At 38.2% G+C, this 14,160-nt stretch overlaps 1 protein-coding gene across 2 annotated transcripts in view; it reads right to left on the reverse strand.

The window, feature by feature from the left end:
- The window catches only part of RAD50 (RAD50 double strand break repair protein), a 97,414-nt gene that overhangs the window by 41,713 nt on the left and 41,541 nt on the right, over positions 1 to 14,160 (reverse strand). For both annotated transcript variants that reach the window (XM_035290883.2, XM_035290882.2), the window contains exons 13-19: positions 13,489 to 13,726; positions 6,191 to 6,380; positions 5,031 to 5,157; positions 4,076 to 4,269; positions 1,729 to 1,839; positions 1,248 to 1,340; positions 1,060 to 1,173 (exon numbers count right to left, since the gene is read on the reverse strand). In XM_035290883.2, the coding sequence (XP_035146774.2) occupies positions 1,060 to 1,173; positions 1,248 to 1,340; positions 1,729 to 1,839; positions 4,076 to 4,269; positions 5,031 to 5,157; positions 6,191 to 6,380; positions 13,489 to 13,726 (1,067 nt within the window). The remainder of the gene's footprint in view (positions 1 to 1,059; positions 1,174 to 1,247; positions 1,341 to 1,728; positions 1,840 to 4,075; positions 4,270 to 5,030; positions 5,158 to 6,190; positions 6,381 to 13,488; positions 13,727 to 14,160) is intronic.

Below are 14,160 nucleotides of genomic sequence, written 5' to 3' on the forward strand. Positions count from 1 at the left end.
AAAAAGAATGTGATATATCTGTGAGTTGATCTGTAAAATCAAATTATGTTATGTGAAAAAAGGTACAGAATATATATGACCCCACCCATAAAAGTAAATTTAAATACATATGTGTATGTATATATATGTATATAAATTTAAGTGTGTGTATATATACACACGTATATATACATATACATATATATACACACACACACTTAAATTTATCTACTTATGTATCTGCTCGGATATGAATAAAGAACTTTAAGAACAAATAAGTGTAGCAGTTAATGACATGCAGGAGTGAGACTGAGAATCAGGAGAAGGGGAGAGACACTTTTAGTTTTTGCCTTTATGTTTGAACTTTTATCAGGAGTCTTTTACTGAAAATAAAAGTGAAAAATAAAGAAATGATTAACTGGGTGTGATGGTGGCGTGCGCCTGTAGTCCCAGCTACTCGGGAGGCTGACACAGGAGAATCTTTTGAACCTGAGAGGCAGAGGCTGCAGTGAGCCAAGATCACACCACTGCATTCTAGCCTGGCAACAGAGTAAGACTCTATCTCTGAACGAATAAATGAATGAAATAAAAGAAATTAACAAATGAAATGAATGAATAAAAGAAAAATAAATAAATTAAGAATGTAATTGGAATTATTTTTCTTTACTTTTTGCATTTTTTTTTTTTTGAGACAAAGTCTCACTCTGTCGCCCAGGCTGGAGTACAGTGCTGCAATCATGGCTCACTGTAACCTCTGCCTCCCAGGTTCAAGTGATTCTTATGCCTCAGCCTCCCAAGTAGCTGGGACTACAGGTAGGTGTGCGCTGGCCAGCTAATTTTTGTACTTTTAGTAGAGACAGGTTTCACTGTGTTGGCCAGGTTGGTCTCACACTCCTGGCCTCAACAGATCCACCCACCTTGGCCTCCCAAAGTGCTGGGATTATAGGTATGAACCACCACACTTGGCTTCTTTACTTTATGCATTTCTATTCAATGGTTCTTCTATTGAAAATAAAACTATAGAAAAGAATGTCATAAATGTCATAGGTGTAAGTGATACCATAAGCAAAACAGACCTACCTTCTGTGTATCAATATCTTGTCTCATGATTCGCATATCTTCATTTATCTTTTCTTTGTGTTTCTCGCATTCACTTAGCTGAGCTATTACTTTATTAAGTTCAGTTTCTTTTTGCTACAAAAAAGAAAATTCTTTAAGCACATGAAATAAAAATATAATCAAATAAATATTTTTAAGTTTTAAATTACCTTCTTATAGTCGTCTTTCCCATCTTGAATATAATTTTCAATGTCTTTCATATAACCATGAATATTTTTAACCTTCTCTTTAATATCATTCAGCTGTAGAAAAATATTTATTAAATTTACACTGGTTGTACTTAAGGGCACATAACAGAAGAGCTTAGTAAAACACTGGCTTTGAAGTTATGAACCTTGAATCCAGTTTCCACCACTACCGAATTTTGTGATCTCAGACAAGTCCCTTTATCACCTATAGGAATGAATGAATTAGTCTCAAATCTTAACTTCTATTTTAGATCAAGCAGCAAAATAATTTACGTCTAATCCTTGTTCTAACAAGAATTTTGAATGTAAAAATTATACCATGAATCTGAAAATACTATTTATCTTATGCTATTTAATTTCAGGTGAAATAATAGTGTCCGACATGGTGCTACGACCATAACTTTAATATAGATATTTGATAAATACATAAATGAAATCTTACTTTATCCTGTGCTATTTTGTTGCTTGTATTTTTTTTGTTGATTAATTCTTCTTTTTCTTGCTGGAACTTTTCCAATGTTGTTTCCAAAGGGCTTACCTGCTCTTTAGCATCCTAAAAATATAAAAAAGATGAAGGCTTATATAATATTCCATTATCTTATTTTAGGTGTCAGACTTCACAGTCTTAATAAAAGCACTTTCTATGTGCCGGGCTGTAAAAGTCAACTCATTTGCTCCTTTCAATGACCCTATGAGGAAAGAACCATTATTTTCAGCCCTATATTTTCAACAAGCAAACAGACACAGAGAATGACTTGTCCAGGGTCACAACAGCCCATAAATAAAACAGTCAAGATATTAACCCAGTCCAGCTCCAGAGTTCACTCTCTTAACCACTACGCATGCTATCCTGCCTCAATCACTAATGTGAGTCTTAATCTAGGCCATGTGCTCCCAAATATATTAGTGTGTGGCTTTAAGCATGAATTTTCATGATTTTATAGCTCATGACACTTCTGCATGATCAAACAGGAAAGCTCATTCAGTCCAGACTTCTCTTTTATAAATAAAAATATGATGGTAAAAACACTTCTGTCTAACTTAGGCTTAGCCTGATAAGGGTATGCAGATATTTTATGGTAATAAAAGCATACTGTTACACTAATATTGGTACCTCCTCATCTATTCTGGAAGGAAGGGGGCTTTCAAGTAATCAACTATTTTACCAAACAGAGGTCCCCATTATTTAGCCTTGTAACACTATACAACATAGTTATATGATAACCATGGTTCAAAACAACAATCCTCAAGCACTTTAAGATTCTGAAGTATTGAGTGAATCGACAGAGGTAGATACAATTATTATTACTTCAATATAGGTCTGTTTTATCATACTGGGAAGTGGTATGGTGTGTTAGGAAGTCAAATGCCTTCACTGTCAGAAGATCTATCAGAAAATCCACTCCGCTTCCTATTACCTGCATGAACTTAGGCACTCATTGGACATTTATAAATCTCAATTTCTTTTTCTATAAAGAGATTTTGTCATCTATCTTAATAGGGTTGCTGAGGCACTGGGTGGTTTAATGTCCAAGCACTTTATAAACAGTAAAAAATTATAAAAATCCAAGCAGTACTATTTTATATCATATTCTGAGCCTCTGGTATGTTGTAATCCAGAATAATTTAAGAAATAAAAATGTATAGTAATGATTCCATAATATACTTAGTGCTTATTGAATGAGTATGCATAATTATGTAAACCTAGGTAAGATTGTTTCTAAAACTGTTTATAACTGGTTGAGTCTTAGAGGGAAGTCAAATGCATTCCAGGGGCAACTGAGTGCCTGTTCACTGTAGTGATAAGGATTCTGAGACCACATCTGGAATCAAATCGAAAGAGTGGTATCATTGAGAGTGTCTGCCATAGATAAAGTATCTGTAGACAAGACAAACCAGCAGGAATCGTTAACCAACCACCACCTGACCACCTCTAATACATTCTCTACTTAACCAGGCAGCCAGTTCTACCTTATGGCAAACTCCTTCTTCCAGAAATCTTTACTTATTACTACAAGTTCCATTACTTAGGAACCACACAAAGAATTATGCCATTTTCATTTGAACCTCACAATAGCTATAGTTCTGGTCATTACACTAATAAAGAAGAGCATTTCATATACTTTAATTTTAAAAACAAACATAGGCTGCATGAGGTGATGTATGCCTGTAATTTTGGGAGGCCAAGGCTGTAATGCTTGAGGCCAAGAGTTCTAGACCAGCCTGAACAACTTAGTGAGACCCTGTCTCTACAAATAATTTTAAAATTAGCCTGGCACGGAGGACTGTGCCTGTAGTCCCATCTACTTGAGAGGCTGACGCAGGAGGATTGACTGAGGCCAGGAGGGCGAGGCTGCAGTAAGCTGTGACTGCGCCACAGCACTCCAGCTTGTGAGACAGAGCAAGCCTCTATCTCTAAAAATTAAGAATAAGGCCAGGCGTGTTGGCTCATATCTGTAATCCCAGCACTTTCCCAGGCCAAGGTAGGCAGATCATCTGAGGTCAGGAGTTCAAGACCAGCCTGGCCAATGGCAAAATCCCATCTTTACTTAAAGGACAAAAATTAGGTAGGCATGGTGGCGCACGCCTGTAATCCCAGCTACTCGGGAGGCTGAGGCAGGAGAACTGCTTGAACCCAGGAGATAGAGGTTGCAATGAGCTAAGATTGTGCTACTGCACTCCAGCCTGGGCGACAAGTGAGACTCTGTCTCAAAAAATAAAAATAACATAAAAATTAAAAAAAATAATAAATTAATTTTACAAAAAAAAACATGTATGGATATTCTTACCTTTATCTCTCTGTATAAAGACTGAACTTCAGTGGATAATTCCACAGTCTGCTCCTCCAGTTGCTGACGACGTTGCAGATTAGTGGATATCTGAAGTTTCTCAGATTTTAGCTCATTTGTTGTACTTTTTAGATGCTGAATCTGTTCCTGCTGGTCCTGTATAAGCTTACGATTCAATTCAATCTTACTAGAAACTACACAAAAACATATTAACACGATAATTAATGTAAGGTTATAGAAAATACTATTTGTATCATCCTTCTCATTTTTATCAGTCTATGGAATCCACAAATACTGAGTTTATGTGGGTCCCACTCACTGCAACAAAAATATAACAAGAACCCTGCTAGCTCCCAAATCTGCTTGATGTCCCCTTCTGGCCACTCACAGGGAAAGCTCACAGAGCAGGTATGATTGAGAAAGAATACAGCTCATGACCAGGCACTGGTTCATGCTTGTAATTCCAGCACTTTGGGAAGCTGAGGCAGGTGGATCATCTGAAGTCAGGAGTTTGAGATCAGCCTGACCAACACGGTGAAACCTCGTCTCTACTAAAAAAATACAAAAATTAGCTAGTTGTGGTGGTATGTGCCTGTAATCCCAGCTACTCAGGAGGCTGAGGCAGGAGAATCGCTTGAATCCAGGAGGCAGAGGTTGCAGTGAGCCGAGATCGCACCACAGCACTCCTGCCTGGGCAACAAGAGTGAAACTCCATCTTAAAATAAATAAAAAAAAAAGACGATGACGATGACAGCTCATTTGATACTCTCCTACTAATCAAAGTCTGTTGTGCAAAGAGAACAAAGAGAAGTGATGCTTTTCAGAAAAAAAGAGTGAATATACATTGCTCTGGAAAGAACTTCCTTGCCCATGTAACAGTTATACAATTTACTGTACAAAGCCTGCTAGCAATGTCAAAGTCTTTATGGGTACATAAGGATACATGCTATATTACCTGTATCTAACTTGTGTTGTTTTTCTTGCTTTTCCTGGTTTACTTGTTGAACAGTTCGATCTAAGTCTATTCCTTGTAGCTTAGCTGCTTGTTGTGCAATTTTTCTTTCAACATCTTTAAGTTCCATCTTAAGAATATAAGAAAATTACTTCCTTTAATAAACCTATTGATTATTCAAACTCTTTAAAAAATAATTGCTATGGCCAGGTGCAGTGGCTTAGCACTTTAGGAAGGCAAGGTGAGTGGATCACAAGGTCAGGAGATCGAGACCATCCTGGCTGGCCAACATGGTAAACCCCATCTCTACTAAAAATACAAAACTTGGCTGGGAATGGAAGCACGTGCCTGTAATCCCAGACACTCAGGAGGCCTGAGGCAGGAGAATCACTTGAAGCCAGGAGGTGGAGGTTGCAGTAAGCCGAGATTGCACCCCTGCACTTCAGCCTGGTGACAGAGCTAGACTCTGTTTAAAAAAATAAACAAATAAAAATTAACTGCTATTGGATGGGTGCGGTGGCTCAGGCCTGTAATCCTAGCATTTTGGGAGGCCAAGGCAGGTGGATCACGAGGTCAGGAGTTCAAGACCAGCCTGAACAACATGGTGAAACACCATCTCTACTAAAAATACGAGAAAAAAAAAAAAAAAATTAGCTGGGTGTGGTGGGCACCTGTAATCCCAGCTACTCAGGAGGCTGAGGCAGGAGAATCGGTTGAAACCAGAAGGTGGAGGTCGCAGTAAGCCAAGATTGCACCACTGTACTCCAGCTTGGGAACAGAGACTCTGTCTCAAAAAAAAAAAAAATGAATTGCTATTATCATTTATTTTTTAAATCATAAGCCATTTCCAGATACAATTTTAGCAAAGTTTAATAGGATAAAAGTGAAATTAATTCTTAGCAGTTCAAATGAGGTAAACAAAAGGAAGGTGACTAAAAATGAAAAACAAATAGAACTGTCTCAATTTTTATATTTATGAATTTAAAAATTTAAACCCAGGGATGTAAACTAAGCACTTGCTCCCTGAGGGTATCTGAAATTCAGGATGGGGAATTCTAAACACAACCTGTATCTGAATACTAGCTACTATTTTTAACTCTCACACTTCAAATTCAAGCTACCATGGAACAATTTTATTCTGCCTTAAACCACAATAAACTTACCTGGAACCTCTCCATAATTGTAACATCTGTCAGGCACATTTTAGCACTTTCTTCTTCAGGCATTATTGTACCCAAGAGTGTTTCTTGTTCTTCTATGTCGTTCTTTAGGCGCTGTATGTCTCTATTGACATTCTGCAGTTTGTTTCTTAATTCTGGTATTTCCTTCTCCTTCAAATCAATTATGCTTTGCCTTAATAGAAAACACAATTAAAAATAAAGTATCTGATGTTTGTCACAGTTAGACTGAGGTTATGTATTTTTAGGAAGAATATCACAGAAGTGACTTTGTGTTCTTTTCAGGGCATCATATCAGTGGGTACAGAACTATACTATCAATGTCTTATTACCGGTGATATTAATCCATATTCATTTGGTTTAGGTGGTGTCGGCCAGGTTTCTCTGCTGTAGTTACTTTGCTCTTTGCTCTTTGTAATTAATAAGTATCTGAAGGGAGAAATGTTAAGACTATGTAAATATCTTGCTTCTCCTCAACTTTCTACCTACTGATTTTAGTATTTACTGATAGATCTTGCTTGCAATAATTATTACTGTGGTATTTGTCAAACTAAGAACTATTCTACTAATTAATGTGGTATTTGTCAAACTAAGAACTATTCTACTAATTAACTGGTCATATTCACCGTAAGTGTTAAGGTCATGAAAGATAAAGATAGATTGTTACAGACAGCAGGAGCCTAAGGAGAAATTACAACTAGATGCTATGTGGGATCCTGCATGGAATCCTGAAACAGAAAAGGCATTGGTGGAAAAACTGCTGAAATTCGATAGGGTCTGTAATTTAGGAAGTAGCATTATACCGATGTTAATCCTGATTTTGATAACTGTATTATAATACAGCACATAAATTGTTAACGTCAGGAAAAGCCAGGTGAGGGATATATGTGAATAATCTTTAGTATTTTTATAATTTTTCCATAAGCCTAAAATTGTTTCAAAATAAATTTTTTTTTAATTACAGGGAAAAAGGAAAGACACCAGACACTAAGTCAAATACTACATAAATTTAAGGAACAAAGTGTCAACCCATTTTTACTAGTACTCACTACTCTAGCTAATGAATGCCTCTATGGCAGGTACTAACAATGATTTTTGCTGACGCCTCTGAAGCAATAAAATGTATTTAATCTTTAAAAAAAAATTTACTTCAGAAATATTCCAAGTTCTTATTTAAAATTATATTGAATTAATATGGCAAGTTAAAGTGGTATAATAAATTAAACTGGTCTCTAATGGGAGTCTTATAATAAACTAAAAGAATAACCAGAAACTTGAGGGTTAGCTCTTAAATACTATTACTTAATAATTTTTTAAATGCAAACTATTACCAAGAAATGCCAACCTGAACCGACCTGTGGCAACAGACCTATAGTTTTTTATACCACAGAAATAAGAGGTATTCTTCTTTCATATATGAGTATAATAAATATGAAGGATGCAGATTATGAGTAATTCCATGCCAATGTTACCTCTTAAACACTGTAGTCACAAATCAGTAATGTGCCCAATATCTAAAAAGTGACACTGCTATGACAGCCTAATGATGGCCAAGCATTTATTAAACTGGGGACATCTCTGTGAAGAACTATAGGTATATACACAATTTTAACTCTATTTTTACATTTTCTACACACAAAATCTTTCATCAGTATGGTCCAGGTTTTGGTGCCTTCTTTTTTGATGATTACATAAGATGTTAAAAGATGTGTTCTGGCCAGGTGCGGTGGCTCACACCTGTAATCCCAGCACTTTGGGAGGCTGAGGCTGGTGATGACCTCAGGTCAGGAGTTCAAGACCAGCCTGGCCAACGTGGAGAAACCCTGTCTATACTAAAAATACAAAAAAAATGAGCTGGGCATGGTGAAGGGCACCTGTAATCTCAGCTATATGGGAGGCTGAGGCAAAAGAATCGCTTGAACCAGGGAGGCAGAGGTTGCAGCCAGCTGAGATTGCGCCATTGAACTCCAGCCTGAGTAACAAGAGTGAAACTCTGTCTCAGAAAGAAGTGTTCTAAGAAAAAGCAGAGAAACTTCCCTAGAGAATGGGCTAGTGAGACTTATTAGGGTGCTCTGGGTTGTTTGTTTGTTTGTGACATTTTATTTTTGATTTTCAAGAGAATTTTTCTTATGGTTCGCAAGGTTTTTAAAAATTATTTTCAATAGATAAATCATAATTGTTTACATTTATGGGGTATGATGTGATGTTTTGATATATGTACACAATGTACAATGATTAAATCAAGGTGACTTAACATATCCATTACCTTGCTTACCTATCATTTTTTTATAAACAGACATTTAAAATTTACTCTTCGGAATTTTTTTCTTCAGAAACTCAGTTCACCTATTTTTGGACAGCATACCTTTTCTAAGGAGATTGTGCATAAAAAGACCCACAGAGATATGATACTGTAAAAACCTCTGGGAGAAATGGGTGGGGGGAATACTAATTGAGTTATTTAAATGAGGTGCTATATTAAATGAATCTGAGTCTGTATTAGACAAAATGATAAACAGGAACATTTTCAGCTGAGATCTCATTCATGATGTTAGTTTCATATTAGGTATTAGTGAATTTGAGGCTTTAAATGAAAATATTTTTCCCAAAGAAGATAAGCAAGAAACGGCTCCCTACTACCTCTCTGAGCTCATCTTCCACAACTTTTCCCTTGGGCCTTCAGGTCAAATATGTCTCAGAGATTTTGTACTGCCTGGAATACTCTTCTTCTGGACAACTGCATGACTGGCGCCCTCACTTCTCTCAAGTTTCTACTCCAATGCCACCTTCATCAAGTCCCCTCCTACCACCCTTCAGCTAGTCCCTATTCCCTTAATTTGTATTTTTCTCCATGCCCCTGATCATTCCCTGGTGTACATTTACTTATTTGTTATCCATCTCCTCCCTACTGGGATATAAACTCCATGAGGGCAGGGACTTTGTCTGTTTTGTTTACTGCTGTACTACCTGCACTCCAGTAGACTGCCTATGTTGGCTGCATGAACAGACAGTTCTCAATAGTGCTGGCCATCAAGGGCATATTCCAAAGGTAAAAAGGCAAATGGCACACAGATAAATTTAATCTTGTTACTTTACCACTCTTTACCAATACCAGTAACCTTCCACTTAAGTGACTATCATAAATAGACCTCCACAATGTCTCTGAAAGTAACCCCAGGGTATATCTGAGAGTAGTGTCCTAACCAGAGGTGGAAGGAAGCTTAATGATCATGTAAGTCAATTCCCTCACTTCATGTGGGGGATACTAAGGCCCAGATGGGTTAAGTAACATCCCTAAGGTCACCCAGCAGAGCTGAAATTAGAAATCAACCTGACTGCACCCCTAGGCAATTGCTTCCCCATATTTAAAAAAAAGGTCCTCTTGGTTGGGCATGGTGGCTTATGCCTGTAATCCTAGCACTTTGGGAGGCTGAGGTAGGAGGATTGCTTGAGCCTAGGAGTTAGAGGCTTCAGTGAGCTATAATCAACCACACCACTATACTCCAGCCTGGGTGACAGAAGCAAGATCCTGTCTCTAAATAAATTAAGTCATCTTAATTCATTATTGACCTTTCATTTGTAGATTTTTTTAAACTTAAAACAAATGTGTTTTATAATGTTATTGCCTACTACTGAAAGAAGACTTCCTCTCTCATTTGTCCCAAAGTCATCCTTCTCCAGTTTTCCAGGATGGCCCACTGACATTCTGTTAGAGCTTGCTAAACAAACAGTGATTCATCATTTGCCTGCTCTTTTGGTTTTCAAGTTTTGGTTCCTTTATGAAAATGGTTTCCGCACACACGTGTCCTCACTTAGCAGCCCTGCCAGCATCTTGGTCCATTTTTTGTGCTTCCTCTAGGCCTTATCTAGCTTCAGGTTCTCTTAAAATGTGTGGTAACCAGACATTTACTTGGCTAACCTAGCCAGGTACGTAACCTAGCTGGGCCCAGTCATCCCACGAAACCATGAAAAGTTAATCACTGTGAGACAGTTTTGAAGAGGTTTGTTACACAGCAATAAATAATAGGAATAGACATTATAGTTCTAATTCATTCAGCAAACAGTTATCAAAGTTAAAATATACAATATACAAATGTGTGGTTACCTAGTCTGTAGGTAATCAGAATGACACACAGATGCTACTGCAGATATAGGGTTATGCAGATTCAAGTCAGCCGTAAGTACTTTGATACTCTTCCCATCAAGAGATAGAGTGTTCTCCCTCACTGAATCTTGGCAGTCTCTGTGACTACTCTGACCAACAGAAAATGAAATGTCACTGTGCCAGTTTCTGGGCCTTAAAGGACTTGCAGCTTCTACTTCCTGTTCTGGGAATACTTACTCTGTTTAGTAACCCAGTCACTATGCTGCCAAAAGCCCAAGACACATGCAAAGACGTCCTGTTTGACATCCCCAGCTGAGCTCCCAGATAACAGTCAGTCGGCATCACTGTCAGCCATGTGAGCCATCAAAAACATCCAGCCTGGTTATGCTTTGAGATTACTGCAGCCAACACTTGACTGCAATCATAAGACTCCAAGTCAGAGCCCACTAGCTGAGCCCAGTCATACCACAGAACCATGAAAAATTAATTATCATGAGACAGTTTTGAGGAGGTTTGTTATACAACAATAACTGGAACAGATGCTACAGTTCTCATTCATTCAGCAAATAGTTATCAAAGTTACAATATACAAGGAAATGTGGAGATACAACAATGAATAAGACGTCTCTTACTCTTAGAAGGTGAACTATGACAGCAAGGGTCTACTTAAAGTAATACAGTGTTAACTTCTGCCGCTTATTGTATAACAGTCTAACACAGAACTAAGCTCACATTTCCTCTACGTGTACTTTCTACCAATTTCAAATTTTATCCATTTGATCTTTTTCTTTTCAAGATAGTACCTTATTCTTCTCCTTCCTTTTTATTCTCAAACTACCTTTGTCTCCTCATCTCTGTGGCCCCAATAAATCTGGTTTTCATCCTTGATGCTTGTATTCCTTAACTACTGTTGCATAACCAAGTATCCCAAAAGTTAGCAGCTTAAAATAACAGCACTTATTATTTCTCAGAGAGATGAAGATCAGGAGATACACTTCTGACTCAGGGTCTCGCATGAAGTTGCAATCGAGCTGTCTGCCAGGACTGCAGTCATCTTAAGGCTTGACTGCTACAAAGTCTGCTTCCAAAATCACTTGCTCAAAGGCCTCAGGTTCTTGCCATATGGCTTCTCCAGAGTGCTGCTTGGAACATAGCAGTTAGCTTCCATCAGGTGGGAGACAGAGGGGTGAGACAGGGGAGGAGGAGGGGGAGAGTGAGCCAGCGCACACGAGCGAGAGTACATGCATATATGAGACGAGCACAGAAGAAGGCACAGTACCTTAAATAACCTAATGTTGGAAAGGCCATGCTATCTTTCTGCCCTGTTTTATCAGTTATACAGACCAATCCTGCAACAGCATGAGAGGGGACTATACAAGAGAATGAATACCAAGAGGCAGAGATTACTAGGGACCATCTTAGAAGTTAGCTGCCACAAACCCCATCTTCTTAGGCCTTTATTTCTCCTTTTCCTGAAACTCCTCCTTGGTTCTCCAGGACAATCACTTTCACTCTCCTAGTTTTTCTGCTTCCTGAGCTCTTCTCAGCCTATTTCAGACAATATATTAACTATTAGATTCACTTTCCTAAAATACATCTTTCATTGAATCCCTTAGGTTGGCTCCTCAATAGCTATCAGAAAGAGTTATAACTAGGACTGAACATAATACAGCCCTATTTACCCAATGTACAGGACTCAATCCCTATAGGTAATTCCCCAGCCTCCAAATAACATTTCTACTGCAGCATAGGTCACACTCCTCTTCCCTTTGCACCATGTTCTGATTTCTGTCCCCTCTCAGCTGAGATGAACAACCTTTTCCAGGCCTTATATTCCTCTTTCTGCCTCATTTTCAAAATACTTAGCTCCTGTATCCATTGGCTTCTCCCGTCTTAACTAACACATTGGTTTAAATCATTTTTTAAGCAGTTTATTAAGCCTAGCTTTCTAAATGTTGAATTCTGAGAGCTTGTCTCCTTAATGGGACCATTAGCTCCTAGAGGGTCATGTCTTAGGTCTCTGGGACTAGCCTTGTTCTCTATGTTCTGGGAGACACTAAGGCAATCACCACATATTTCCTGACTTGATTTTTATTTGCAAATAGAACATAACATGAATTTCTTGTACAAGTGAGGGAAAATATAAACTGAAAATCACCTATGATTCATTCTCTCTGAAAGTGGAAAAGACATTAAAAATATAGTTTAGGCCGGGCACGGTGGCTCAAGCCTGTAATCCCAGCACTTTGGGAAACCGAGGTGGGTGGATCACAAGGTCAAGAGATCAAGACCATCCTGGTCAACATGGTGAAACGCTGTCTCTACTAAAAATACAAAAAATTAGCTGGGCATGGTGGCGCATGCCTGTAATCCCCGCTACTCAGGAAGCTGAGGCAGGAGAATTGCCTGAACCCAGGAGACGAAGGTAGCGGTAAGCTGAGATCGTGCCATTGCACTCCAGCCTGGGTAACAAGAGCAAAACTCCGTCTCCAAAAAAATATATATATAGTTTAAAACCCATCTTTTAGGAGAACTTTTCAGTACTTAAATTATTTTGCTGGGTTCAGAAAGTGACATATCAACAAACAGTCCTAAATCTGTCAAAATCTATATCCACAAGCTAAGTCCTGGGAATTAAACAAACATACAAAAGAACATAAAAACGATTATCTACCTCATAGTTTAAGAAATAAGTTTACTGGCCATACACGGTGCTCATGACTGTGATCTCAGCACTTTGCGAGGCTGAAGTGAGCCAATCACTTGAGGCCAGGAGCTTGAGATCAGCCTGGCCAATGTGGTGAAACCCTGTCTCTACTAAAAATTACAACAATTAGCTGGACGTGGTGATGCATGCCTGTAATCCCAGCTACTCAGGAGGCTGAGGCATGGGAATCATTGAACCTGGGAGGTGGAGGTTGCAATGAGCCTAGATCATGCCACTGCACTCCAACCTGTGTGACAGACACTCAGTCTCATAAACAAAAAAAGAAAAGAAATAAGCTTACCTTTAAACAAAATAATTGACTTTTCTTATCATATAAATGACATAAGATAGGGCATAGCAGCTCAGAAGCTCAGAGTCCTTACTGAGTATCTACCATCTGCCCAGGCATGAGATGGGCATCTTTTACAGTGTGCTGCTACATGTTTGGTGAAGGTAAATCCCTATTCTTACCTCATGGGCACAAGTCCCAGCATTTCATCACGCCGCTTTTCCTTTTTCTTTAGCTCTGATTCTGTTGACTTAAGTTTATCTGGAGCAAGCCGCAGCTTAGACTGCAAATCACTGATGACTTCTTGTAATTCAGCCTCTGTCTGAAAAACTCTCTGACAAACGGGACAACATGACTGGTTTTCATCTGTTAGCTGAGTAATGAATTGGGAGTAAACTGCTGTGGCTCCAGCCAGCATGGCTATTTTAAGAAAATAAATTATATCACGAAGGAGAAAAACATAAAATACAGTATTGTCAATATGGTCTTTTTCTATAAACAGATAATTCTTGCTTTATACATATATTATAAAAGAAATAAAAATTCTGATACTTAAAATTCTGATACTCTCTTCTAAAGAGCACAATACATTCAGATTTGTATAAATATTTTTTGGTAACACATTTTAAGTATAATAAAATGTCTACTGAGAGTGTTCTATGTGCCAGGTACTGTTCTAAGGGCTTTACATCTATAATCTCATTCACTCCCCAATACCCCAAGGTGGTATCATCATTTTACAGATGAAACACAGGAAGGTTTCAATAATTTGCCTAAAGTCACACAATGAGTAAGTTGCAGAGCCAGGACTGAAATCTAAGCCAGTTAGCTCCATAACCAGGTTTTAAATTTCC

The sequence above is a fragment of the Callithrix jacchus genome, chromosome 2 (assembly GCF_049354715.1).
Source record: "Callithrix jacchus isolate 240 chromosome 2, calJac240_pri, whole genome shotgun sequence".
Lineage (NCBI taxonomy): Eukaryota > Metazoa > Chordata > Mammalia > Primates > Cebidae > Callithrix > Callithrix jacchus.